The 27,559-nt window shown below is 35.3% G+C and overlaps 2 protein-coding genes across 4 annotated transcripts in view; one reads left to right on the top strand and one right to left on the bottom strand.

Annotated features, from left to right (window-relative positions):
• The window catches only part of LOC106155018 (tuberin), a 20,555-nt gene extending 2,377 nt beyond the window's left edge, over positions 1-18,178 (top strand). For 2 of the 3 annotated variants that reach the window (XM_087003052.1, XM_087003053.1), the window contains exons 6-36: positions 165-362; positions 626-674; positions 917-1,042; positions 1,484-1,557; positions 2,033-2,159; positions 2,563-2,706; positions 2,988-3,131; positions 3,605-3,708; positions 4,060-4,141; positions 4,440-4,595; positions 4,940-5,074; positions 5,405-5,527; positions 5,698-5,810; positions 6,075-6,210; positions 6,534-6,797; positions 7,461-7,653; positions 8,018-8,111; positions 8,400-8,502; positions 8,938-9,056; positions 9,321-9,506; positions 11,436-11,893; positions 12,213-12,572; positions 12,976-13,089; positions 13,670-13,851; positions 14,111-14,521; positions 14,762-14,848; positions 15,073-15,259; positions 15,669-15,808; positions 16,075-16,153; positions 16,456-16,547; positions 16,996-18,178. In XM_087003052.1, the coding sequence (XP_086859178.1) occupies positions 165-362; positions 626-674; positions 917-1,042; positions 1,484-1,557; positions 2,033-2,159; positions 2,563-2,706; positions 2,988-3,131; positions 3,605-3,708; positions 4,060-4,141; positions 4,440-4,595; positions 4,940-5,074; positions 5,405-5,527; positions 5,698-5,810; positions 6,075-6,210; positions 6,534-6,797; positions 7,461-7,653; positions 8,018-8,111; positions 8,400-8,502; positions 8,938-9,056; positions 9,321-9,506; positions 11,436-11,893; positions 12,213-12,572; positions 12,976-13,089; positions 13,670-13,851; positions 14,111-14,521; positions 14,762-14,848; positions 15,073-15,259; positions 15,669-15,808; positions 16,075-16,153; positions 16,456-16,547; positions 16,996-17,175 (4,960 nt within the window). In that variant the 3' untranslated portion in view covers positions 17,176-18,178. The remainder of the gene's footprint in view (positions 1-164; positions 363-625; positions 675-916; positions 1,043-1,483; positions 1,558-2,032; positions 2,160-2,562; positions 2,707-2,987; positions 3,132-3,604; positions 3,709-4,059; positions 4,142-4,439; positions 4,596-4,939; positions 5,075-5,404; positions 5,528-5,697; positions 5,811-6,074; positions 6,211-6,533; positions 6,798-7,460; positions 7,654-8,017; positions 8,112-8,399; positions 8,503-8,937; positions 9,057-9,320; positions 9,507-11,435; positions 11,894-12,212; positions 12,573-12,975; positions 13,090-13,669; positions 13,852-14,110; positions 14,522-14,761; positions 14,849-15,072; positions 15,260-15,668; positions 15,809-16,074; positions 16,154-16,455; positions 16,548-16,995) is intronic. The other variant, XM_087003054.1, reaches the window with a different exon arrangement.
• Positions 18,175-27,559, bottom strand: LOC106155019 (pre-mRNA-splicing factor CWC22 homolog). The gene is made up of 19 exons (XM_013529614.2): positions 27,401-27,559; positions 27,073-27,166; positions 26,413-26,453; positions 25,632-26,144; positions 25,250-25,408; positions 24,812-24,940; positions 24,434-24,527; positions 23,960-24,088; positions 23,542-23,781; positions 23,197-23,299; positions 22,675-22,737; positions 22,290-22,379; positions 21,810-21,958; positions 21,422-21,499; positions 21,135-21,287; positions 20,725-20,852; positions 20,105-20,206; positions 19,530-19,750; positions 18,175-19,269 (listed from the first exon to the last, which is right to left on the bottom strand). The coding sequence occupies exons 1-19, from the start codon at positions 27,409-27,411 to the stop codon at positions 18,557-18,559; spliced, it is 3,210 nt and encodes a 1,069-aa protein (XP_013385068.2). The 5' UTR covers positions 27,412-27,559; the 3' UTR covers positions 18,175-18,556.

Raw genomic sequence — 27,559 nt, 5'->3', positions numbered from 1 at the left:
TAATTATTTTGTAGTAAAACTTAGGCAGAACAATTTGAATCAAACCTCAATCAAAACTTACAAGTTATTAACTCAGATTTGTGTCTGCAAATATCTGTTTTGGCAAGCTGCCTGAATTTGATGTCTTAATTTTATTAATTTAATTTAACTTAATTTTATTTCAGACTGGAGCTTTTCATCGTGTTAAGCGACAATGGGAAGGATTTGACCTACTTTGAGGAGGAGACGGGGCCCTTTCTGTTGAAATGGATGCCTGAACTGATCACCTTCTCCAAAGTGGCTGAATTTCTGCAGCTGTTGATTAATGCTATCAAATTCAATGCTGCATACTTGGACCAGGATGTAGTCTCGGGACTTGTCAGGTTTGTAAAGACAGAATGATCTAGTGAATTCATATTTTTCCCAATTTGAATTCTCCATTTAGTTTGAAATACTACACTAAAGGCAGTCCTACTGTACATGAACCCATGTGCTTGATAATTTCTTGACCCTTTAAAATGGTTGGTTGGGAGCTTGCTTGAATTAAAAGAGAATACTTATACTCAGATATTGATAAGGTATAGAAGAACCACAGATGTTATGTATTTTATACATGTATAAGCATTGTACATATTTTGCTATGCAGGTATACATGTGTGGTGGCAAACAGGTCAAAATCAGAAGAGAATATTGATGTAAGTGTTAACATAAACCACTTGGTTGTTATGCATATATGTTAGCACTACATTTAAATGTGGCTAGTTAGTTGATACATGAAAAGAGTATGTTTTCATAAATTGATGATTTTGACAAATAATGAAAAAAAGATATCTGAGAAATTCTCAGTTTTGAATATCTTATGCACAAAATATAAATTTCTTTAGTATTAAGAGGCCTTGAAAGTTTATCTGCCATGGGGCTTATTTTATTTTTTCAGCTCTGCCTGCAAGTACTAGACACTGTTGTTTGCTACAGTTTTCTGCCATCTGATTCGCTGTACTACTTCATTGAGGCACTGTGCAGGTCTGTCAACGTGGAGAAATTCTGCCAAACAAGTTGGAAGGTAAGGAGGGAAAGATTTGAACCATGTTGAGGATGGTTTGTATTTGAGTTGTTTTTTTTTTAATTTGATTGTGATGTTGCTATTGAATGACATCTTGATGAAACAATCAACAAGATGTCAAAAAAGTAAGGATCTAAACAATGAATATATTTCCGTGTAAGTATTTACAGATCAAATAAAATTTTTTTTTTCATACTAAATGGATATTTACAACATCCATTCTATTATGTCACAGTGTTTCAAATTATTATTGGAGGTGGCATAAGACCTAAAAAACATTAAAAAACTTACTAACCATTATTTATTGTTATGTAGTTTCCTGTGCAGGTTTCTTATGGATCCTGTATTTCCTTTTTTTCAATTTAAATTCACTGTATCCTATGCCTAGCTTTTTTGAAAGGAGTACTACAGTCAATGTCACCACATGTTTTTGATTTTTAGCTGATGAGGAACTTGCTGGGCACCCATCTTGGCCACAGTGGGATATACACCATGTGCTGCATACTGCAAGACAAGTAAGACTCCATTCCCACAGATTTTAGATCGATCTATCCCTGTGGGGAGTCTCACTAGATTACTGTCAGCTTAGCCAGCTTAAGCGTCTGTCCTGCCTACTGAAAGCTGTAAGGGGGTAATTAACTACCGTGCGCACTCAGCTGACATCAATTTAGCGTGAAACCCCCAAGGAGTTAGGTCGATCTAGATGGATTGATCTAAATCTATGGGAATGCAGCCTAAGACACAGAAGTTTGGAATTGTTGGTTTTTGCTGGGGAGAAGATGATTAGAACAGTACTCTGTATATCTGACCACAATTTGTGTGATTCATTAATTGAGGGCATTTACCCAGATGGAAACATCTCAGTTATTATGAAGAAAATCCCCATGGCTCTATTTGATAAATATGTGGGAAATACAATAGATTACCCTGTGAAAATTTGACTATTAAAAGTGACTAGTTATTTTAGGCTTATATTCTTCCATCTTTTAGTCGAAACCTTCACGATGTCAGTCTTCTGAGGGGAGCTGTTTTCTTTGTTGGAATGGCACTTTGGGGATCCAAAAAAGTTACATCACTTAAGCACACCCCTTCCTCTGTATTACCTTCATTTCTACAGGTAGGTAAACAAACTGACTTTTTTTTTTTGTGGCACTTGATATTTGTTTGCATAATGTTTCGATGGCTTTGTGCTCAGGGTGAATGGAGTCACTGTTTTTCAGTTTTTCTGGTGTTATGAACTAGTGAGGTATACAGTTGTGTCTCTATATGTTTAAAGAGAATACATTAGTAATTTTCCATAAAGCAGTGCTTAATTGTTTTTTTGCTGAAAATATGTAGTCTAAAAGTCAGAAAATGCATTTTTGTCAGTATCTTAAAGTGATAAATCTTGAAATCTTGAAAAAGTTAAAGATTACGTTTAAGTGAGAAGTTTAAAAATTTAAAGTAATTACGGTTTTGGTAATTATATTTGGTAATTATGTACTTAATACAGTGATTATTCCCCTGATTTTATTCCCAAGGCCTTGCAGTGCAAGCACGCCCTGGTTGCCTTTGAAGTGGTGCTGTCACTGGAGAGGCTGGTAAAGAAGTATGGAAAAGAGCTGCAACTGGTGGCATGGGATATTATACTGGAGATTCTTGAATACATGTTAGAGCTAACCCAGGTAATTAGAGAAGGTGGTATACTGTTATAGAATAGTTGATCAGTTTGGAATACCTGGTTTTCACGTGATTGGATTGAATTGAATGAATGGTGAGAGCACCTTTATAGCAAGATCACATACTATACAGTAATTTACATGGAGTACATTTGTTTATTTTATTTTATTTTCAATACTGCCCTAAGTAGTAAACCATTGTAGTTTTGCCTTTGAGGGTGGCATTAATATACATACATATAGCCTCACCTCTACACACAATTGTATCCTGTCTCTCTTCATTTTAGACTGTGATTGTTCACGAGGCTGCAGTGACCAGTAAACTCCATGACATCCTGTCCACCATAGAGAACCTGTATGAAGAGCAACAATATCATGGGTCAACCTCAACTTTCTTTAATATCATTGAGAAATGTGCCACGAAAAGACCAGTAAGATTTTTTGCTTTTGTCTTCTAAGACAAATAAAAATTTGTTTATCATGAAAGTCAACTGTATATTTGCTGAAACATTACACTGTGGTTCACTTATATGATGTTTTTTTTTAATTTGTCAGATTTGTGAATTTATATTGATTTTGTGTAGGATTTTTTCCTATATTCATAGTCATCATATTTGATAGCAAAAGATGTTTTCCTCACTTTTAATGAAGGTGCTCAACCAAGCAAACCTGAACAATGAATGATACATTCACAAGTTGAGATGAATTGTAGATAGGAAAATTATTAGGATTATTATTTTATATTTGGGGAGTCATTTTAATGTGAAGTCAGACCATTTAGCATTAACATTTGCAAGACTCAAAACACTTCAAGCTAATGTCATTATGACCTTCCACGAGTCCTGGGATCAGTTTCATACTTATATTGGAGTAATTATCACACCTGTTATATGTTCCATTTCAGGAACACTCAGTGTTATTGCTAATAATGTTCAGGGCCCAGTCAATTCACCCTGCCAAAGAAGACTGGATAAGAAACATCTATGTTCTTATGGAAAAGTATTTTAGGTACTGCTGAGATATTATGTTGAACTATTTTCCTGAAAAAGAGTGCCAAGTGGTTTTTACCAGCTAATTAGATCTTTTTGCCGCCCCTTCCCTTTTAAAGGAATGAATTCTGGTAGTTGATTAGATGAAAAAACAAGCATCATTCTGATGGTATTTTTATATTATGGTTGGAGATAGAATCAGTGTTTTGATATAATTAAATACTTGTTTCTTTAGGCCCTTTTGATATGTTCTGATTGTCTGATTAAGTAAAATACATTTTCAATCACTGCAGTTTAGTTCAGAGATACTGAAGTTAAGTACATAATAATGATTTTTTTTTTTTACTTAATTTTGTATTTTTTGCTACAGACAGGACACCAGAACCAAGATACGACTGAAGGCCCTAGATGTTCTGGCAGATATTATCAGTAAGAACAAACAGCTTTATGAGGTATGCTATTAATATTTAACTATTCATAAATTTTTAAAATTTTAGGCAGAAACCCTCCAATCCTTGTTTTGTAATATTTCCTGTCAAATTGTCCTTGTCTGTATTTGACTTTCTTATGGCTTGATCCCATTCTTTAAAATATACTGGACATTTACCTATTTCTCCCAACTAACAGTTCATGTTATGTCAATACCAAGATTTAGATGACCTGCAGCTTATGAGCACTCTGTAATGCTATTATATAGAAACACCAGTGTAAAGTATTTGTCAAGTACATTTACAAGTTATTACATTTTAGGATGATCTGGTGAAAGAAGCAGTGCTGCCTCACCTGGGCCACATTGAATCTGACAGTGACCCTGAAGTGCGAGTACTAGCCACACAGCTTCTAGTTAACCTGGCTCTGGGTTGCTCCTCCCCCAGGTGTATGGAGATTTTGGCCCTCATAGAAAAGGTGAAATAACGAGGGGCCTTTATCCTTTTTCAATGCTGTGATGAAAAAGAAAACAGGTTCTAAAGAGACAGATCATGTTTTCTTACGATGAGGCTTGACATTTTGTCCCTTCATCAAAGGTTCTTGATCACACTACTGACTCAATCACGGCTGACTCTTCTATGTTTACCTTTTCTGTCATCATTACACAATAGACAATGAAAAACTAAAAAAGAGGATTTTATTAAAGTGAGTCAGTGAAGGAATGGTTAATACAAAGTTAATATGTTAACAGATTTTAGAATTTTAACATTTTAACATGCTCTTCAAAACATTCTATCAAAATTAAGTTCTGATTGCACTAGGTTGTCCAGAGACCCCGACAGAAGACCATATCTTCTTCATCACTTGCCAAGGAGTCTGAAGGGCTGTGCATGAGAGAGGATTGCTGTCCAGAAGACATCAAAACAGCTGTTTTTGGATTGGTGGATATATTTAAGGTAAATATCTAAATATCCGAAAAGATATGTGTTTTATTATAGGTAGAAGGAGTGTGAAAAACAGGGAACATCTTTTAGAATCATACTATAATAGTTCTTTGCTTCAAGGAAAACTTAAGTCACACATTTCAGATGTGCATAGTGAAAGTGATGGCAGATGACAGAATCACCATAATTTGTTCACACATCTTTCCCTGCAGCTTGATAGAATAAGTATGGCTGTTTGATTAAAATATATTATTTAAAATGTTAATTCCACTATGATATATCTTGATCAGCCACAGTCAGTGTCATATGAAACCGGTCATTACATTATTTTGTTTCTTATAGACAAAGATGTTCAGCCTCCCCTCCAGTCATGCAGTGAAGGCATATGAGCTGCTGATCAGTCACCTGCAAGACCACTACAGCCAAAACTTCAACACCGAGTCCTCCACTGCAATAAGACTCATGGTACGGATGTTACATTTTTCAGAAATTATATACAACATCTAAATTTTGTAATATAGGTTCTGGCATACATTATTTGTTAAAAGTTACAGTACTGAAGGGTTTATTCAAATTATTGACACTAGGTGCATAGTGCATTATAATGTTACTTAGATTTATGCCTTGAATTTCAGATTTTTCAGTGCTTCCTTAGCCTTAGAGCTGATGCCCTCCATCGCCTTGGATTGATAGAGCCATTTACACAAAACAAGAGAAAATACAGTTATTTTATGCAGTGTGACTACAGGTATCTTTTCTAATTCTCTCCTCAGATTACAGATGGTAAAGCTACTCTGACGAGCATAAAAAGATGAGGTAGAAAAACAAAAGCAAATTTTGTTGACCATTTATCAAGGCATATTGTTTTCATAAACCTGAGCTATGAAATAAAATGTCTTTCATTTTATCTCAGTAGAGTTTGAATGCCAATGTGCAGTATAAAATGATTGCCAGATGTTCTGAGGTATAAAAATTAAAGATTATTGAGGTTGGTTTTCCTATATCTCTGTAGAGATGTGTCTGAACGCAGAAACAGTAGAGTGAGTCCTGCCAGCAGTGCGGCACCTTCCCCTGTTATTGCCCCCTTTAATTCCACAGTGCTGCAGTATACACAGGCCTTCTCAATGTTCAACTGTTGCCTGGAGTTTGTAAGTATTTCTGAATGTTTTATTTTTTTCATGTGCAATCTGGTGTGTGGATTGAAAACAATTTTTCCAGATTTGTGCTTTTTACCTGACTGTGAGAGAGTGACACTTATGTCAAGATAGTCATATGTCAGCAAAGTTGACCATTTTGTTTTGGTGAAATAGGATTTGCATCACCTTCTTGAGTAGACATGTAAAAAAGTCAATCTTCTTCAAAGAGATTAAACCTGTGATTGTTTTTGACGAAGGATTGAAACTTCATACCTCGTAGGTGGTAAAAAGTCTCTTTAGACACAGTTGACTTTTTTACCATTTTAATATGATAGGAAAAAGATTGGAGGGTCCTGAGGGTAGTCCTTGAAGGTCTCTGCCTGCTCCTTCAAAACAAAACCCTAGTGCTTGCTGCAAGTGAATATGTTGAAAGCATGAGCCGGAAACTGTGTGCTATGGTGAGCGATCGTAACCTTGGCTTGCCAGAGAAGCTGCGAGAGACTCCGCAAAAGTTCTCCAAATCAGAGTTCCACTCCTATATCTTCCCAGTTCTGGCAAGCTTGGTCACCTACCATTGTGTGCTGGATAAACAGAGACAGGTAAGCATCTTGTGCAATATCTATACTACTGCTTGTAGGGACATACATGCACAATCACAAAGGCATTCGTGTATACATGTATGTACTAGAACAAGCTCTGTATTACATTAAGTATGAAGACACTGTTGTTCAGAATTTATTTCTTGTGGGAGAATATGTTTGTTTTAGTTTACAATTTGCAAATTTGGACAAATGCACACAGTTGTTTTTCTTTTGTTAATTTCCTGTAGATAAGTCAGTTACATGTGCCATTTCATCAGTTAAAAACACGAGGGTTGAGAAAGCATTGAGAAAGACATCAGTTATCAGTACTCTTCATAAATCGGTACTATTTGCTACAGTCAACTGCCTCAATCTATCTAAGACGTAATACATGCACCATATTTAAATCAGTTCACTGGTCACTCTGACAAGAAGACCTCAGAGAACTTTACTGGACCAAATCAAATTATTTTACTAGTTTGAAGATGAAAACTTCAAATTGAAAATTTATCTACAATAATTAAGAATATTCCACTGGTCTGATTGGACCAGCATCTTTGAAAAAATACACTTTTATAAAAACTATAGTCCAAACTCATATTTTTAATTGATCACCCCAGTAACTTACATCACAGTCTGCAGATAGGGAATCAAAGTGTTACCAATGGTTATCAATTTTAGTGGGACCTCATCCATTGCCTAGAGTTTGGTCTGGTGTCTCCAAAGTGTGCCAAGATCTGTGTGTCTGCTCTGATCCTCTGTACCATGGAGATGCAGGAGGTGATGATGAGGGAGATGCCCTCTGTGTTGGTGAAATTTTCGCAGATCTCGGCAACGGTTGCCATGGCAGCGCCTATGTTGGAGTTTCTGTCAAGTAAGAGATTATAAATTTCTTTTTGTTGTGTCTTTTTGTGAAATCTCTGTAATGTTCAGTTGATTTGTGAATTTTTCTCTTGAAGCGGAATTATTGTGGATAGTGTCTGCTCATGTTTTATGTCAGGGATGCAGTATTTAGATTTTTATATTGTTATTACTTAATACTTGATTGACAGATTTTGGGATTTACAAGTGAGGCCTGATCACAGTGATGAAAATTTATAAAATACAAGTGCTCATCTGTCTTAAAATACTTACTTCATTTTACAATGTATGTAAACTGACAGATACAATTTTTGTTTACAAAATCGGTCATTATTTGCAATATTATGATTAATAACATTATTTGTTATTTGTTTCAGATTTGATCAACATTCCAAAGTTGTACAGTAATTTTGTGGAGGATCATTACCGCAGTGTCTTTGCCATAGCCTTGCCGTACACCAATCCTTTTAAGTGCGTACATGAGGGGCAGCCCACCTTTAAGATTCAGATTCTTTAATTAATATTTTTTTGTGCATATGTCTGTAGTGAAGTTAATATGAGTTTTATATTTTATCCTTTTTCACAGATTAAATTCGAAACACAAAAGGATATGTTAAACTTAAAATAGATTTACACTGACAAGAAATTTACACTGACATGAATGAGAATAAATAATGTTGAAAATGGTTCTTCTATGTTACAGAGAGTTAAAAAGAAGCAGGTAACTTTTTAAATTGTTACTTGTGATTTTCTGTTCAGATTCAGTCACTATGCTGTCTCCCTGGCCTACAGGGTTATTGTCAAGTGGTTCCTCAAATGTCGCCTGACATTCAGAAAAGACATGGTCAGCTTCATTAATAGGGTAAGACTGCTCTGCTTTCAAAGATAATGCCCCCCCCCCCCCTCAAAAAAAAAAAAAAAGGATACATACATCATTAGATATCATCAAAAAATACATGGATTAAAATTTCGTAGGGTCAAAAAGATAGTACCTAGATAAATGATTTTATAGTGGTTTAAACAAGAGAAAATACAGTTATTATGTGCAATGTGACTATAGGCATCTTTCTAATTCTCTCCTCAGACGACACATGATAAAGGTAGATTCTTTTATAATTGTGGAAAACAGATGAGCATAAAAAGATGGGGTAGAGAAACAAAAGCAAATTTAATTTGCCATTTTTTCTAAGGCATAATATATTCATAACAGGGTTGAGCCGTAACAGATGTGCATTTTAATTTCTTGAAATAAGTACAACTTAAGAGTGCGATCATGTGCCCATTCCTTGTCTCCCAGGGCCTCCATGCCAATGTGCTGAGACAGCTGAGGGACAGCACGGTGCAGAAGATGCAGTCTGTGGCAGAAGAGCCGAGCTTTAGGCAGAGATCCAACACCATCGGGACTGCCATGAGAAAGTGAGAGAGGATTGAAATGACTAAAAATTGTTCAGTTTGAATTAGCATGCTTATTGAAGAAATAAAATAAGAGAATGAATGAATGAATGAAGAGTATTTTAGAGGTCTTTTTCACCATGTTATTCATTTCTTCAAGTAAGAATTTACTACTTTTTGTATTAGTGCATGATAAGATAAGTGATCATTCATAGTTTATATACAGACACTACATTTTCATGAATGGACAGAGCTGATTTGTATTTTGAATATTTTTGCTATATTCAGAAGGAGATCTAAAGGGGAGGAAGAGAAATTAAAAGAAGTTAAAAGTCGTGAGGCCCCAGCATCCTTCACAGACTCCAAACCAGGTGTAGATGAAAGTTTGTCCGCCTTTCACCAGGAGTTGATTGAGACGTGTATTGATGTCTTGGCCAGGTACACCTTTGCCACTGTGACATCTATGCCTAAAAGGTAAAGGACCCCTCCATGTTTGTTTTATGATAAACTGTCCTTTCAAACAGGTACACACATGCATTTTGCTCTTTAATTTATGACACAGTGTTAATTAGTATTAACGTTGTCTACAAAATAATTTTATGTCTTTTCAATATGAAAAAGAGTTCTGAGATTAGAACAATAGAAATTTTACGTTCAGACGCAGTGTGTCAGAATATTCATATTGCTTGTAGTATGTAAGTATAATAAAAGTGGTGATTAGTCTGTTAAGCAGTATGATATTTTGCATTTAAACCCTTCTTTGTGAACTGGCACATTAAGCAGTATGAAAGGAAAGCTGTGTTACTTACCGACCTCGTACGTTCAAGTTATGCAAATTTTTGTGAAATGTTCATTTTTCAAATTTGGACATTTTCAAATTTGGCTTTGAGATCCCATGGGCCTGAAGCCCTATCCCAGTCACATTTTGTGAATGTCTATGTAACATATAGCATATTGTTAAACATTGATGGTTAATTAATATTTTGGTAAACTCTTTTTTTTTTTTTTGCACTACCACTTATTCTTGTTTGAAAAGAAAACCACATTACTTACTATCTTCAAACGTTCAAAAATGATTTTAAAGATTGAAATACAGCTTTAGTTGGAAAAATCAGCCTGATTAAATTTTTTTCTTCAAGTTTTGCAGTTTTTAGTGAAATGTTCATTATTTTCATATTGACTTTTCTAATGTGAAACTTTGAAATCCATAAGACCTGAAGTCCTTTGCTGTTTACATTTCTGAATATCCATGTTACCCATGTTAAATATAATTAGAATCGGTGGCAGTTATGCACACACACACACACACACACACACACACACACACAAAACGTATTACAAGAATGATTCTAAAGACTAAAACACAGAGTATGAAAACCAACCCAATCAGATTATTTTTCATTCTGATATAATCTCAACAAGTATATTGCACTTTTTCTCAGTTCCTATTTCCCTTTACCCTGTTTGCCCTTGCTGCTAACAAGCTGTCTTACTTTTTTCCTGAATAGCAGGTTACTAGGAAGCATTGGTTATCAATTTGAATAATTCGTTACAAAATTCTAAGAAAAAGTGTTGGCTTTTTTATTTACATGGTTCACGTTGCATGTTTTTTTTTTCTTCAGTGTGTCTGTATTTTTCACCGTTAATGCATTTCATGGAAAACTGTGACTTAGCCATTTTCTGATATCATCTCAACAAGTATATTGCACTTTTGCTCATTTCCTATTTCCCTTTACCCTATTTAACCTGGCTGCTAACAAGCTGTCAGACTGTTTTCCTGAATATTTAGACAGGTGTTCAAAAGCAGGTTATAAGGAAGCATTTATCATCAATTTGAATAATCTTGTTACAAAATTCTCAGAGGTATTGACGTTTTATTGTTTTCACATGGCTCACATCGCACATTCTTTTTTTCCTCAGTGTGTCCGTACTTTTCACCATTAATGCATTTCATGGAAAACTGTGTGACTAAACATCTGTAAATAAAAATTCGTGGTGATTTTGTTGTAATCATTATGTAATATTGCATCAAAATTGACAAAACCCTATTTTCTGCACTGCCACCATAAACACTATAATTAATTATTAAACATGTTTACTTATTATCTAACTAACAAGCTTGATTCTTAGGACTTAAATACAGCTCAGAATGGAAAAACAACTTGATTGGAAAATATTTCTTAATGTTATGCATTTTTTTCTTTTTTTCTTTTTTACATTGGCATTTTCGATGTATGTCTTGTCTGTTGTTACGGAATTGGAGGAAAAATATAAAAATTTGATTCCCATTACAAAGGTTTCTTTACATGTTGCAGTTATAGCATTTGCATTCAGAGTAAATTAAAGAAAATATCATGAAACATGATGATATCTCTTAAGTAAATATTTCCCTCCTATCCTTAGGACTTCAGTGTCAGAATTCCTGCTAGCTGGAGGCCAGAGTCAGAGCTGGTTGCTAGGAAACAGAATAATCACCATAACTACCAGCGGGGGAGGCAATAAGCTGGGCAAGAGTGGTCTTTGTGATAAGTGCACAGCTCTTTGTAAAACTGGCATGGGCAACAAAAATGACACCCATGAGGACCCCTTCTCCTTGAGTGCCAGTGAAGAGAAAGTGAAGACAGATGGCGCTTCATCAATGAGGAGACGGCATAAATCTGCTTACGTCAGCCCACGTCCACGAGAAGCCCTACGACAACAGAGCGTGGATGACATTCAGCTTCACAAGCATGGGTCGTCTCCAGAGGAAAGGGAGACAGGTGGCGCTGGTGCTGGCAAGGAGGAGAGACTGGAAAGTGATACAAGTATAGGGAAGTCTTTAGGGACAGAGGGGACCCAGACTATGGATAGTTTGGTGCAAGGTAAATTAGAAATATTGCAAAACCAAACCTTTGTGTTTGTCTAGATAGAAAATGCAGAAGGAATCAGTATGACAAATTGCTCCAATTTTTACAAAGGTTGAACTACCAGTGCTACAGGACATACTTCCTTATTAAACTAATTAAAAGTTGACAAGTTATCACACAAAAACCAATTTGATAAATAAAATCTCAGTGTTAGATTCTAGGTATAGTGCAATAGTAGGGATTTAAACAAACTTCCTATAATGATTTAAAGTTCATTTCTTTTTTTATGTACAGTACAGACACAGATGTTTCTTTTTTTTTTCTATCTGTCCAGGTTTAAAGCATAAATCTTCGGTCAGTCCCCATGTGTGTAGCTGCTGGTGTCAGGGCTGGGCTGAGGTTTACATTCGCAGACCCAGTGGTAACATCTCGTGGATAATGCGTCTGGAAAACGAATCTTTACTTTTCACGTCATCTGGCCAAGATTTCCCTCTTGCAGACATAGGCACACTTTTCATGTACAATGCAGAGAAGGCATTTGATGCCGACAGCATTGGGAGAATAGACAGTGAGAGCCTGGGTGAAAATGAATATGAGAGTTTGTATGAGCAGCATTTTCCAAGCTTTGATGAGAAACCACCAATAACGACAGATGGTTCAGTAGCTGACACTGCTCAACCTGAGCTGGTCCTTGGTAAGTGTTATTTGGTGTTCTTTGTGTTTTTAAAAACATGTTATATAAATTTACGTAGAAAAATAAACAATGTTGTGTGTGATTTTTTGATACTTTGAGGATAGTCCTTTTACTTGAACCTTTTCATCAACTGCTTTTGTGCTTTTGAGGCAAAGGGGACAAATTTGATTTCAAAATAAAGTGGGTTTTCTTATTGGTTATCTTTTATTACTTAAGGTCTTGTCTGTACATTTAAACCTGCACCAGTTAAAAAAAGTTTAATGATTATGTGCACAGATCTGTGATAAAGAGGAGTGGGTTATGAACTTGTTAGAGACTGAAGAAGAACATTTCGAGACAAGTATAACATTTTGCTTTGAAAGTTTTCAGTTTAAGGATTGTTGTTTTTGTCTGTTGTTTTTAGATGTGGAAGGCATGTGTGGTGTTACACTGGAGATAGCAGGGTTGAGAGAAACGGACATCACCAAACAGGACAGCAGGGACACAAGTGTAATGAAAAGAGAAGAAGCAGGTACATGTAAGTGTTCTGATTATAATTTATTTCTTTTTATTATTAAAGGGATAATAACTCTTTGTATGAGATCTATATTTCACAATAAAAACATTGTGACCAACTCATAGAAATATAATATATTCTGTTGTACAAGAAAAACGGCAGTTATAGCTATTATTCTGATATCTGAGATTGTCTTCAGACCACGTGACCTCCATTGATGGCTGTACTCTGTTAAAATCTCTTAAGAGATTTTAACAAAAAACCAAACTTTTTAGAAAAAAACCAGGGACTAACTTTGAATGTAAAAATGGATTCATTAACCATTGGTAAGTATGGGAAAATTGTTGTTTACTCCAGGAAAATTCATTTTTTGGCCAAAACGAAGAGTTATTATCCCTTTAATAATTATTTGCAATAGTAACTTAGTAAGTAGTACACATGTAGTAGTAGTGATAGTGGGATACAGTGACTGATGTTATAAGTATCACTAAGAGTCATTCTAAAAAACTTTGTTACAATGACAATATATGCAGTTGTCACATACATATGGTGCAGTGAAAAATATAGCAATGTCGGACATATTTTATTTCTAATTACACAGCAGCGGAGGTGATATCACCAGATGTATCATGGGGATCTTCAGACAAGGATGGGCCAGTTTCTGGTGGAGGTCCTGTGAAGAGAGTCACAGTGAGGAGGACCAGTTCTTCCCCAAACTTGGGCTCCTTACCTACCCAGGCCACTCCAGAGTTTCTAAATACTGGCCAGTTACAGGCACAACAGGTGGCTAACTTTGTCCTTTAGGGTTTTTTTTCACTTTCTAATTTAGACCTCAATAGTCTTCTGTGGCTTTCTTGAATTACTTGGCACAGTTTTGGAGAAATAGGCTAAATTTATTGTGGAGTTTGAAGAAGGGATTGAAAAATACAGGGTAGTCCATTATATGGATAGCTATGAACATGCTTCTCATTGCATAATAAACCTTTTATCATAAAAAAGACATAATGAATGATTTTGAATCTTATCATCCTATATGTTTCAGACTCTAAGCCCACCATCAGATCCAGTTAAAATGCACAGTGAAAGCAACATTTCTGAGATTCTCCACAGTGAGGACAAACATGGTAAACCACCAGCCCCTGCTTTCTCAGCTGCTGAGCATGGCGTCCACACTCTGCACTCGGCATTAAACACCCAAGTTTCTTTGGACTCCACCACCTTGAGCTCCTTTAATGACGAAATACATGCCTTACCAGTCATTTCCCGGCGGCCGCGGGGTCACACACTGTCTGTTATGGACAATCTGGAGAGTGGACGAGACTCTGGGCGGGGCATTGGGAGGGAGGCAGTGAAGAATGGTATCAACCCAAGCTTTGTGTTCCTGCAATTGTACCACAGTGCATTCTTTGGAGCGAGTAAAGAAGAGAAACCTTTGGTGCTGCCACAGAATGAGGTGATGTATGGATAGCTTTTGCCAATTCTTTTCCTTAGCGTTACTTGAAATCTAGGCTGACTAAAGAATATCTATTTATTTAATCCTCTTTTGTTTGTTTATCACTATTAAGGATTTTGAATGGTTTGGAGTCAAAAGTTATTTTAAACAATATTGAAATTTGAGGGATAAAAAAAGATTAACCTTAAGGGATGGCCCAGAATCAACCCAACCTATATGCATGAAATTTGGTTAATGTAGGTGATAGAAAGAGCTATGAAGAATCTGGACCGCATTGCTCCCCAAGAGACACACAAGCTGGCAGTGTTGTATGTCGGACCTGGACAGGTGGGTGGTCTTAGATGTTGGATAAGTATTTTGCTTTGTTGTCAGAAAATTTGCCCTCATAAGTTGTTCTATTTCATGTGTAAAAACTGTAGGGTTTTAACTGTCATATATGTAAAAGAGGCTTTTTTGTGTTCTGATTGCTAGACTTTTTGATTATTTTACTCAGCTTTGCAATATTTCTCAAAAATTCGATAAACGATCTTATGCTGTAAATTGCTATTCAGGTGGGTGATGAAGGCTCCATACTGCGCAATGTCTATGGTTCCTCCAGGTATGCGGAGTTCCTGCGAGGCTTGGGCTCTCTGCTCAGGTTGTCCGACTGCAATCCTGACCACGTGTATGTGGGAGGACTGGACTTAAATGGCAATGATGGACATTTTGCTTATTCTTGGCATGGCGATCAAATGCAAGGTATTAGTCAGTGCATATTTAAAAGTTTAAAGAGAGCATCCCTAAATTCCTTTCTTCATACTCAGAATTTATTGTTTTAGTTGTGAGGTGTGTTAGACAAAATAAATGAAGAGTGCCTCAACACTGCATGAACAGAATTAAACTAAATAAATCGCCATCCTTTCCCAAAGACAGAAAAGCAATGTCCACTGTCCAAGAAGGACAATATGGGGAATACTCATAAATAATATTGTTTCTAATTACATATCATGCTATTACTTATATATATATGCTTTTGGTTCTGGAGGAGAAACCTACAATGGATGAAGCCTCTTGATATTGTTAAAGCTATTTCACATCTTCTAAACAACAGTTGTTAACCTGTTCATTACAATTTTTTTAGTCAAAATGATTCTAACCTGTTTTTCAGTGATATTTCATGTTGCTACCCTGATGCCAAACAAAGAATCTGACCCAAACTGCAATGCTAAAAAGCTCCACATTGGCAATGATTATGTTACCATAGTGTACAATGAGAGTGGGGAAGATTACCAGACTGGGACAATTAAGGTAAATGTTGAAATATGTGCTTTGTGGATAACAGGAGCTAAATTAGAAATCTCTTCTATGTAAGGGCATCCCACTCTTATATTATAAAAATTTTCAGGTTCCATGTATTTTCATGCAGAATTTGGATTTAAAGAATAAATTTTATTAGCACTATTTTATCTTTAAGGCTTTTTGCCTTTTAACATTTTAAAATAATACTGATATTATTATTATTATTATTATTATTATTATTATTATTAAATTTGTAGATTTGTTATTTCTTTTAGTGCCAATTTAACTTTGTGAACATAGTGATTCAACCACTGGATCATGAGAGTAATGCAGTCACTGTCAGAGCAAAGGAGGGTATGTTTTTCCAATAATACAAGATTTGTATATCATTTGACTAGAATATTTCTGCATAACTATGAGGCTATATTCTGTCTAAATTGAAAACAGAAAGTTTCAAAAGATAACTTAAAAATAGTGAAACATTTGTTTTTTTGTGCAATGAAGGGTTGTAATGTCATGCCTCATAGGTAGAAATCATGTTCAGTGTCTTTAGAAAAGATTTACTTTTTTATTTACTTTAAAATGGTCCAAAAATTGACAATTTGTCAATAGGATATGCAAAATCTTTATATTAATGAATCTTGTCCTCCTTTCAGATATTGCACCAATTATTGGACATCAGGACACCAAAATCATATCAGATAATCACCTGTCAGTATTTGTTCGTCAGATGGCACTGCATGCAAATGTAAGTATCCTAGGCTGTGTAATTTTTCAGGGATTAAACTTTAAGTATTTTGCTGTATAAATAAATCTTTCTATTTTATTTCTACATTGGCTCATAATCTTATCAATCTTTTTATGAAAGGTATACTATCCACATTTGAAAATGCCTCATAGTCATATTTTCTATGTTAACCTATCATGCAAAGAAACGAAACACCACAGCCAAGTTTAGGAACAGATAGAACATAGAGTAGGAGAAAACTGCTTTTATTTTTTAAGGAAAACTGTCCATTTCTTTTAGAGAGGGGGGTGTTAGGGAGAAGATGATTCTACAACTTGTTTTGTGTTTCTGAAGGAGAGAGATGTTTATTCTTCAAAATAGCTTTCAAATGAAATACAGTGGTATTATCAGCTAGGACACAATTCCATCATGTTATTTTAAGGTTATGGGACATCGTTTTGCATTGCAGCTTGCATCACTGATCTTGATGAGGCAGAACACCAATCCCTCGGATCCATATGCATCCAACTGGCTGGAGAGGCTGAGGCAGATCAAAAGAATCAAGAGCAAGATATTGCAGTTGCAGAGTACATCAAATCAAAACAAGAGAGCAGATTCTGTGAATGAAGACTTCACAGAGTTTGTGTGATTACAGCAATAGGAAATCTCCACCTCTGACTGCAATGAAAATTTGAGATTGGAGAGGATGGATTTCTGAAAGTTCCTTAATACTGGATATGTTTCTTAATTTGAAAGTTGAATTTTGACTAAGTGACAGATTTTTCAGACTGAACTTTTTTTTCGTTGATGCCACAGACATGAATAAAGATGCATCACTTTCAAAGACGCAGAGAAAATTAATACAAATTTGCTCATCCCAAACTTTGGATACATTCATTGCCCAGTGTTACTGAACTGGATCCTGCTTAAGTAAAAAGACAACACAAAGATGATGGATATACAAAATGTATGTGTAAAATGACCTTTCTGGGTTTTTGTGGAATGTCTTACTCTGAAATACACCAACTGTCAGGATATGGATATTTACATGACCACCGCAATGGTATTAAAATTTGCAAACTTTTGGTGCCATTACTGGGAGTACCGTAATGGTGGGTAAATTGATAGGAAATGATTTCTGACATGAACAAATGAAAGTGAAGTGAATGTATACCATTTGGGTCAAACTTACATAGAGTACACCGTCATTTTTTTTTGTAAATCCGCTATCACATGGTTACCACATCTGCTGAACAGAATTTTTAACGTCCTACTGCCATCAAGAAATGCTATGATAATTAGGGATTGCAAAACAATACAAGTGCAGATACAGTTCATTAAAGTGAAAATAGAACCAAAGGTGCTGTAGGTTACTGGATATTTGAAAGGGAGGAAATGTTAATGCAATAATGGTATTGAATCAATCTATGAATTTGAAAAAGGACAAACAGAAAAGTTTATTTAACAGTAGTGAAATGACATCTTCTAGGACTTTCCAAAATGATTTTTCATGCAGTAAAAGGCATTTTCATTGTACTTACTGATCATTATTATTGAAAGCTTTGGCACTATGGGGTCATTATTTTGTGTAATAAAGGTTTGGTATCCTAAAAAGAGACGAAATAAATTGAAACAAAAATATCGAAAGTGGATGCAATATCTTTGAACTTTTTCATTTATTTGTAGGATTTAAACATAATTATATGTCACCCCATTATCAAGATTATCATCTGATATTGACTTGCAGACTGGAAAAATGCATTCACAAACAGAAAAACATTGAAATGACTACCGATAACAGATAATCCAGGTTTACAATATGTTCTAGCTGGATACTTCTTAATAAATGGAGTGCAATTTACTGTCTTCTTTACCACTTGCCCTATCACCCCCTTGTATTATTCAAAACAATTGATGGTCAGTTTTCAGAGGTGTAGGTTCAAAAATTACCAAAATTCGAGCAACCTGGTAAATGTCAGATTTAAGTATCACAGAGTCAAAGTCAGAGTGGCGCCAACAGCACATTTTTGCTATCGTCTACGCCTGCTGCGGTTATCTTCTTCAGATTCTGATCTTCGTTGCCTATTGCGTTCATGTCTTTCACGTCTTGTATCTCCATCTCTTTCCCGTTCTGAATGTTTTCTTTCCTTAGTCCTCATTTTATCACGTGTTTTTTCACGATCATCACTTTCAACACTATCACGATCTCTCGTTTTATTTTGGCCTCTTTCTTTGTTTCTACCTGAACTGCGTTCTTTTCTTACTTCATTTTCTCCATCATGTCTATCTGCTCTTCTACATTCATTTCTAGGATCTCTTTCTACAGAATTTTCCCTTTTTTCTGCCCTCCGCTTACTACGATTGGGTTCTTCACTTTCCTCTTCACGCTCTTCTCTCATTCTGCGTGGTCTGTCATCATCCCCATTTTCTTCTCTTCGCCTACGATCAGAAGATCTTTCCCCATTTTCCTCTCTCCTTTGGCGAAGAAGTTCATTCCCATTTTGTTCCCCTTCTGCCCTTCTTTTTCGTCTTTCAGTTTTCCTATTGCCATCTTCTTCCTGATTTCTGCCTCTGTCTCGCTTATTTGGTCTGTCATCCTCTTCCTCCTTGCGATTTCTTCTATGCTTTGGTTCTTCTTCCTCTTCCCTGTGCTTCCTTCTTCTTTCAGTAAGTTTATCTTCTACAACTTTCTTAGTGGTCTTTTTCTTATTTCGCTTTCTTGCCTCAGTTTCAGATTCTGAATCTGGAAATAAAAGCAATAATTAAATGCCTGCTTTGGAAACTACTTGTTAATCTCTATGCTGTAGATAGAAGACTAAATAAACAGTGACCAAAGATGAATACAAATATTTTTAAGCAATCCTTGTTGCATTTTCTTGAGGAAAAATGTGAAGTATACATAAAAGCTTACCCTTCAGGAATATTTCTAAAATGAGTTCACTGTATGACAAAAAGATGAGGGCATTTAAAGATGTGGGCATTTAAAGGGATTAGATCACATACCTGAGGAATCTGAACTGCTACTAGAACTACTAGAGTCTTCATCATCTGAGCTGTCTGAACTGGAGTCATCGCTGGAACTCTCTCCGCTGGAGCTGTCAGAGCTACTACTATCACTGCTGCTGCTGCTGCTGCTCTGGTCTCCTTCAGCTCCCTCAGCTTGCTGGGGCTGTTGTAACATGGTCACCTTTGGCATGTTCTTTAAGTGTTCCCTCAACTCATCCCTAGGAGAAAAATACCCAAAATATCTTCAAGTTTGGTTAACTGGTAGTGTAAAATATAAAGAAAATAGATTGATTCATTTCAAGTGATATAAATCACATTCTAAAGTTATTTTTAAACAAAATCAAATTAATGTAAACCATTGGCAATCTATCTTGTGCAAATTTTTCAACTTTATGAAAATTCTTTTGTTTAGCCAATTTATTAAAAATTTCATAGAAACTACTTTTTTTAACTGAGGATATTATACTAGAGAATTATACAAAAACATCGAAAAATCCCTGTTCTAAGTAATCTTTGATATATAAAAAAAAACAATCACTAAAAAACTAATTAATTAATAAAACAGAACTTACGTAAGTCCCCCTAGGCCTATGGATGTGAAGAAATTGATGGCAAATCTTGCATTTCTAGGGTTATCCCTTGGGAAAAGACCTTCAAAGAACTCTTGTAGGGTCCTAAAATACAGTGAAAAATGATTGAACTAATACCTTACTCAAATATTTAATTTGTATAAAAATTCAACGTCCAACATAATAAGAATATAAATTTTAAGATATCAATGATATAATACAAGAGCAGTGTAAGAAACACTTTTTTAATTAACAAGCTTGCTATTCCTCAAAAGTTATTAGACCAAATTAATCTCTTCAAGCCCAAAAATTTATCAACCTTAATATTGACTAGTCTTGAACGAGTAAACTTTTTTTCCCAAAAATCTCTACACCTCTTTCTGCAAATAGGAAACTGCTCACAAACCCCTCTTTCATTAGACTAAAGTTTAGATGGTCTATTTTTTGTTAATAAGCATATCAGACTTAGGCATAAATCCAATGGCCCTTCAGCTCATTAAGATTCAGGAATTACTGGACAGCTTGATTAATTAAACAAAGGGGATATTTTAAAACTTCAGAAAATGGGACCAAATTTTTTTTAATCTTATCTTTTAATGATATTACAAACAATTTGTACATACGGGTCTTTGAGCCTGTCATTGAGCTTGGCCAATCCCATGTATTCACACAACTCCTGAAATAAGATCTTGATGAAGATACGACTGGATGAGGTGGTGTCATCTTCATTCAATTTGATAATTTGAAGAACCTAGAATACAAAGCAAAGAGATACAGTATTTATAATTAGTGCTGAATAACTAAACCAAAAGTTTGCAAAAACCCTTTGCAAAATAACTCATGTATTTTTCCTATAACCCAATTCAAATTAAATCCCATTTTAAAATCACTATGTGTACAAAGAAGTTCTCTGGTTATACCTTTTATAAGTGCACATTATATACTTGTATTATCAAATTATGCATTACCATATTATTATCATCAATATCATAAGTACATGTCATATCTGAACACAACATATATGAGCACTTACTGTCCAAGGTATTGCATCTGTGAATAGCAAGTGTGCAAAAAATTTGGCTACATTTCTTAACTTGTTGGTCTCCAGGCGGTGAATAGCTGTATACTGCTCTTCAAAGATATCCTGGTAGGGTTCTATGTACTTGCGGTCCAGCATGCAGAATCTCTGGAAATGAAACAAAATGAAAATCATGCTTTGAAAACTGGACGAGGCAAAAAAGGAACAAGAAGACAAACAGATATGTCATCCTGTGTATTATTTATGTGATCTACGATACTCTGTTTTACCAATCAACTCACCTGTGCAAGAAGTCCATAGAATTTCTCATATGTTCTCAGCTGTGCACAGCAATCCAGGATCATGTTGCACAGTTCTTTCTGTAATGTTAAAACACTACTCCATCAGACACTTTCTTAAATCACAATCACATGTAATGTCTTAATGACTATGTAAATATATTTTGACAGATGTACTCACTAAACAAGCAAATCAAACCCAAAATCAATTTAGAACCTAACACTCAATCCTTCATTAAAATATAATTACCAATCTTACTGACATAAATCACAAAAGAAACACAATTTTGTTGTTGGCGCACTGTTTATGATCTAACACAAATTTCAAAGACATCTTTCCACAAAAATCAAAAACCTTGATAAGTCTCAGTGAAACAAGGCACACAGATACCTCATAACCAGGCTTGATCTCCATCTTGAGCAGCTTGTGTGCACATTCCTCAAAGTCCAGACTGGATTGCAAGGTCAGGTAGACAGTGCGGCGGAACGCTATCATGTTGGTCTCTGTCTGATCTATGATCTGTTGCTGCTTCTCTGCATCTGGAAACATTTCATTTTCAAAAACACGCTTTTAATTAAAGCAATTGAAAAATACTTTTGTAAGTAGCAAAATTCAAGTAGGATGTGATTTTATATCCCATAACAATTATGTGGGTTCAAAAGGTGAAGACAAAACAGGGATGAGAGAGAGTTCACAATGCAACTCCTTCCTGAAGAAAGTGCAAAAAATAAGAAATTAATTTTCACAGAATGTTCCAGTTCCTAAAGTTGAAATAAGGACACCATTTCAAAGATACAGTGGGGATGAGGGAAAATTTAAGAACACACACACACACACACACACACACACACACACACTACCTCATCTTACCTTCCTCATCCTCTTCATCATCACTGTCATCAGAGGAGCTACTTCCACTGCCAGAACCTTCCTCATCCGAACTGCTTTCATCAAGAATACCTGAAGCAAAGAAATAATCTTAATCGGAAAACCACTGGAAAGTGAATTGTTAAACTTAAACAAGTTCTGGATGAATTATCAACATTGCAGCACACTTGATGTGCCTCATAATTCTTCACACTCAAAACAGCAGCAAATATTCTTTAAAAATGCACTGATGTAAGTTTCCTTATTTTTCATTAATATGCAGTAAATATTTAAGATAAATAAATGAATGAATAAATGAATACCTTTAAAACAATGAAATATTTGCTTGAAAAAGTACACATATTACGTGATGAATCACTGAAGTTACCTCTTTTGATTGTTTTATATTTTTCTTCATTTTCCAAATATTCTGGGTCATTCTTAAATACATCTGAAAAGAAAAAAAAACATGTTTAGTACATGTCAAAATGACCACAGAAACTAATCAAAATAATTTCTGAATGTACTCTGCAACTCTATCTTTTTATATCTAAACACATAAATCATTAGAAACAGATGAATGGCTTCTTGCTTACATTATAATGATTAAGTCAAAACTTTTGATTTGTCATCTGTTACATATACTTCACATATTTATACAGAATCATACAACTTGCTGTCATCAATATTCAACTAAAATGAATAAACCAACAGTAGAAAAGTATGGTGACATTTTCATATTTCAAAACACTATTTTCATGTCTGTACTAGTTTCTACAATAATCATGTCTTCACTTTCTGCAATTTTTTAATTCTTAGTTTTTGCAATCATTGTGACTTCTCTTCCTCTCACTACTTTATTTTTCCACACCAGATGCCTTTCAACTATTCCACTCAACTATTCACTTACTCAGCATCTCCTCTCCATTCACTGCCTCATCCAGCATGGTCAGGTGGGTAAACTGGTCATCCTCTTCAACAAGGTCCAGCTCCTCTGGCACAGCTGGGTGGTCCTGAAAAGGGTAAATGTGGATGAACATTGAACAAGAAAAATACTATCCATTAAATAATGGATGAACAAGAGAGCTTATCCCATCAAGATATGAATTAATTTTCATTTAACAGAATGAAGGTATCACTTTGACATCAATATACCAAAACACATAAACTTTCAGTCAAAATCACTGTAATTAAAATAAAAATCACCAAAAAAACAATCAATCTTTTTATATGTTTGAGAAAGACATAAGAATACCTTGAAGCCATCTTTCCTGACAGCGAACATGACTTCTATCATGTACTGTGTGCGCTTGTCAATGCTTCCCTCGTGTAAAACATTGCGCAACCTTTCAAAGATTGCATGGATTCCACGTGGTGATACCTCAGTGAGTTTCTGGCCACATTCCTTGAGGAAATTGATGGCCACTTCCACAGAGTCATCAGTTGGATTTTCTAGCAAAAGTGTCAAGATCTCCAGTGCCACTACCTCATGGGCCTGAAGAGAGAAGAAGATTCACAATAAAGCCTTTCATACCCATTTTAACATGAACTGTATATTTACTCCATGAAAGACTCAAGCAATTTTAAAGCACTTTTACTTCTTGTGTATAGTAAAGGAAAAAACATGAGTGGTTAATACCAAGTCACAAATTAATATATATATAAATACTTACCACTTGCTGGTTAACCAAATGAGCTATAAACCGAGTAGCAGTAAGGCAGATGTTCTTGTCATTTCTACGGAAACCTCTTTTGAACTGGATAATCAACCTCTTCAATATGAGCTCACCAATATTTGGGAACTAGAAAATAAAAAGAGGTTTCAAAATTGTTAATTAATAAATGAAGGTTTCCATTTAATTCATCAGTCCTTACACATCTGCTCTCAAGGAATGAATTTGCTAAACAAAATATAAAATAGTGCTTTAGTTCTCAACAAATTATTTAGAGGACTCTCAATAATATGCAAAACATCCCAAGTGAAAACTTGGAGTTACAAACCTAAGCTAACCACTGTCACATCAATTTCTAACAGATAAGATTATAATTTTTTTTTTTGACAAAATAACACTAACTTTCACTTTAACAATACAAAATTACATGTGTATAACATTTAAGGCTCTGCTAATTCTCACTGTTCTCCTAACCTTAGTATTGATGATTGCTACTAGTGCTGCATAGACATGGGTAAAAGTGGGGGAGGCTGCCTGTGCTTGGATCATGGAACGAGTAAGAAGTCCCCTGAAATTGTATAAATTTTACCTTCATGAAATGATTGACATTAAAAACATTGAAATTGTATAAATTTTACCTTCATAAAATGATTGACATGAAAAAGCTCTGATAATTCTTAAGCGAACAATAACCTTTTAATATGATGATAATAACAAATGGGAAATTATTAAGCAGCGTTCAACAATAACTTTTAACTCTAATTCACTTAAAAGATTGTTAGAACCAAAGGCTGATCTATCAGCTATAGTAATTATAAGGTGCAATAATAATATTTTCCATTTTTAACTTACCTCCCCCTCACGATGTTTTCCTGGAAAAGCTCTCTGATAATCTCAGAAATATTTGACACATTGACTTTGTTGATGAGACCATTCAAACTTTTCTTTAATGCCTCCCATGAGATCCTCTGATACTGTTCACTGAAAATGATAATTTTAAACTGCTATTTAACATAGAATCACACAAGTCAATGTTTATTAACTCAAGTTTTTCAATTAATAAAAGATTTTTATAATTACTAAGAAAGGGCTGCACAGAGTATCATGCAGTATAGTAAGTATATCAGCAGACTAGCACTGTTGTCTGGGTGTTCCTGGTGATTAGAGGGGGTGGGGGTAAAAAAGAAAAAAAATAAAGAAGGGAATTTTACAATGCAAAATGACCGCTGAATTGTCTTTGTTAGACAGTCTGAGTTCATGTAGTCAGAACAAGAACACTATCCTCCATACCTGCTTTTATCAGTGATTTGAGCCTGCATCATCCTCAGTCTGGCAGGAGGTATATAGGCTCCACCAGTTCTTGTATTCAACAGGTCATCCTTGGACTTCTTTGCTGGTGGAGGATTTTGTGGAGTGTCAGTACTGTTGCCTGTGCCCACTGTATTTTCCCTGAAAATAACAGTTATTAAATGTAGATATTTTGAAATGGAATTTTTGTCTCTAAACACCACTGCCAACCTCATTTTTGGTCAATAATTTATAGATTCAATAAGCTAAATGTGATAAATGTCTTAACACATAAGATTACAGCTATATTTGAATTCAGTTCAGTAATAATTACAAGTTCCCTGTTAATCATATTTTAATTTAAATTCCACAATAGTAAACAAACCTGGAATCTTTGTCTCTCCCTTTTTTCTCTTCGTCCCTTTTGTTCTCTTTATCATCCTCTTCCTCACCTGGACTCCTCCTCTTCCTCCTGTCCCTTCTGCTATCTTCATCATCATCGTGTCTTCTTTTCCTGCTTTCCCTGTCATCTCTTCTATTCCTGTGATGATCCTGTCTGTCGTAATACCTGTCCCTTCTGTCATTATATCTGTCCTCTTCCCGCCTATTGTCATATCTATTCCTGGAATCCCGGTCATAATGTGACCTCTCCCTGTGGTGGTTATAATCTCCGCGATCTCTATACCTGTCTCTGCTTCGATCCCTCTTCCTCCTGTCTTGATCTGGGGACTTACTTTTATCTCTATCATCTTTGTGTTTTTCCTCGTCTGGCGATTTTGACCTGCTCCTCTTTCTCTTGGTAGGTGGTGGGGAGGCTGATGGTGTCCTTGCATCATGTTTCCTCTGTTCTGTTTCACTTTCAGATCTCTCTCCACTTTCCACTGATCCTGATCTTGACCTACATATCATTAAAAGCATTTGGCTATCAACAGTATTATACACTATATTGTCCATTATATATTATCCAATATAAACATTGTACTAAATACACATAACTGGTTTGTAAAAAAAAAAATATCAAGTTTGTTTCTCCTGCAGTACTTACTTTGAAATAAAGTAACATGATTCTTACAGTCTCACTACCAAATATGACAACAATTATTATGAAAATATGAAGTTACTATGTAGATAAATATTCCATCTCTCCAGCTAGTTAATATCCTTACCTTGGAGGAGTTGCATCGACTGTCTTTTTAGGCGATGGTCTCTACGATTAGATAAAATATACCATAATAACATCATTCAATAAGAAGGAAAAGAAAACTTGAACTGTACAAAGCATCTGCATTACTCTTCATAAAAAAACTTCTCACTTCTCTTAAAAAGGGGTAATTCAACAATGTTTTGAATATTCAAATGCCAATGTTCATGTACTAGACAACGAATTAAAAAAAACATTCAAATGTAAGTGACATAAGCACTTTTCACTTTCCTTTCTAACTTATGACAAGAAATCTCCCTTGATAAATGGCAGCAACTTAAAACTGCCTGCTAGGGAAAAGGCCTGGATATCAAAAAATAAATTGCAAGCCATTGGGAATGGCAAGTTGGAATTTAACCGCTATTTCAAGGCCAATGAGAACTTACTCAATTATCAAAGAAATGATGCTTTATGCATTTAACCATACCATACAGTCTGCTGAAATAAATGTAATGACATTTTGGGGATTAAAATTACCAGTTAAAAACGCTCCATTTTCTTCACTTCTTCGTTACAGTTCACGAACTGCACACCTAGCTGTCTGCAACCACATGCAGTCAATCTAAGCTGTAAGTGTTGCATACACTTCCCTTTCATACAGGTGTCTGCGAAAGCGGGTACCCACCTTTATACTTGATATTGTACTCCTTAGCATCCTCCCTCTCCTGTCATCTTCATCACTGCTGGACTCATCACTGCCTGTGCTGCCACCTCTGAATCTGGAAAAAAATTGGACAATTGACCTGGTATGTAACAGAGGTATACGAGATCCAGAAGTAGTTAGACTAGGAGGCAAATTTTAATTTAAATCAACTTTTTACATTCAAGTGCGTCAATGCGAATTCAATTAAAAATCTAGCAATAATTAAAATATTTTTCGAATATCTTTGTCCATGTCGGACAAGTGGTTACCATCGACATTATTGTGTAGGATATACCTTTTGTAATCTTACCTGTGTGCCATTTCACGAAGCTAAATCCTACCACAATGATGCCTTCTAAACTGCACTACGTTTTCGAGGACGCACAGACAGCCGGATGTAGGGACTACTGCAAGCTAAAACTATGATAGCCCAACTTTATCAAATAAGACTTAAATTATTAAAATAGAC

Source organism: Lingula anatina, chromosome 2 (assembly GCF_051362555.1).
Source record: "Lingula anatina isolate TDL-2025a chromosome 2, LinAna3.0, whole genome shotgun sequence".
Lineage (NCBI taxonomy): Eukaryota > Metazoa > Brachiopoda > Lingulata > Lingulida > Lingulidae > Lingula > Lingula anatina.
This window is presented reverse-complemented; position numbering and strand designations above follow the sequence as displayed.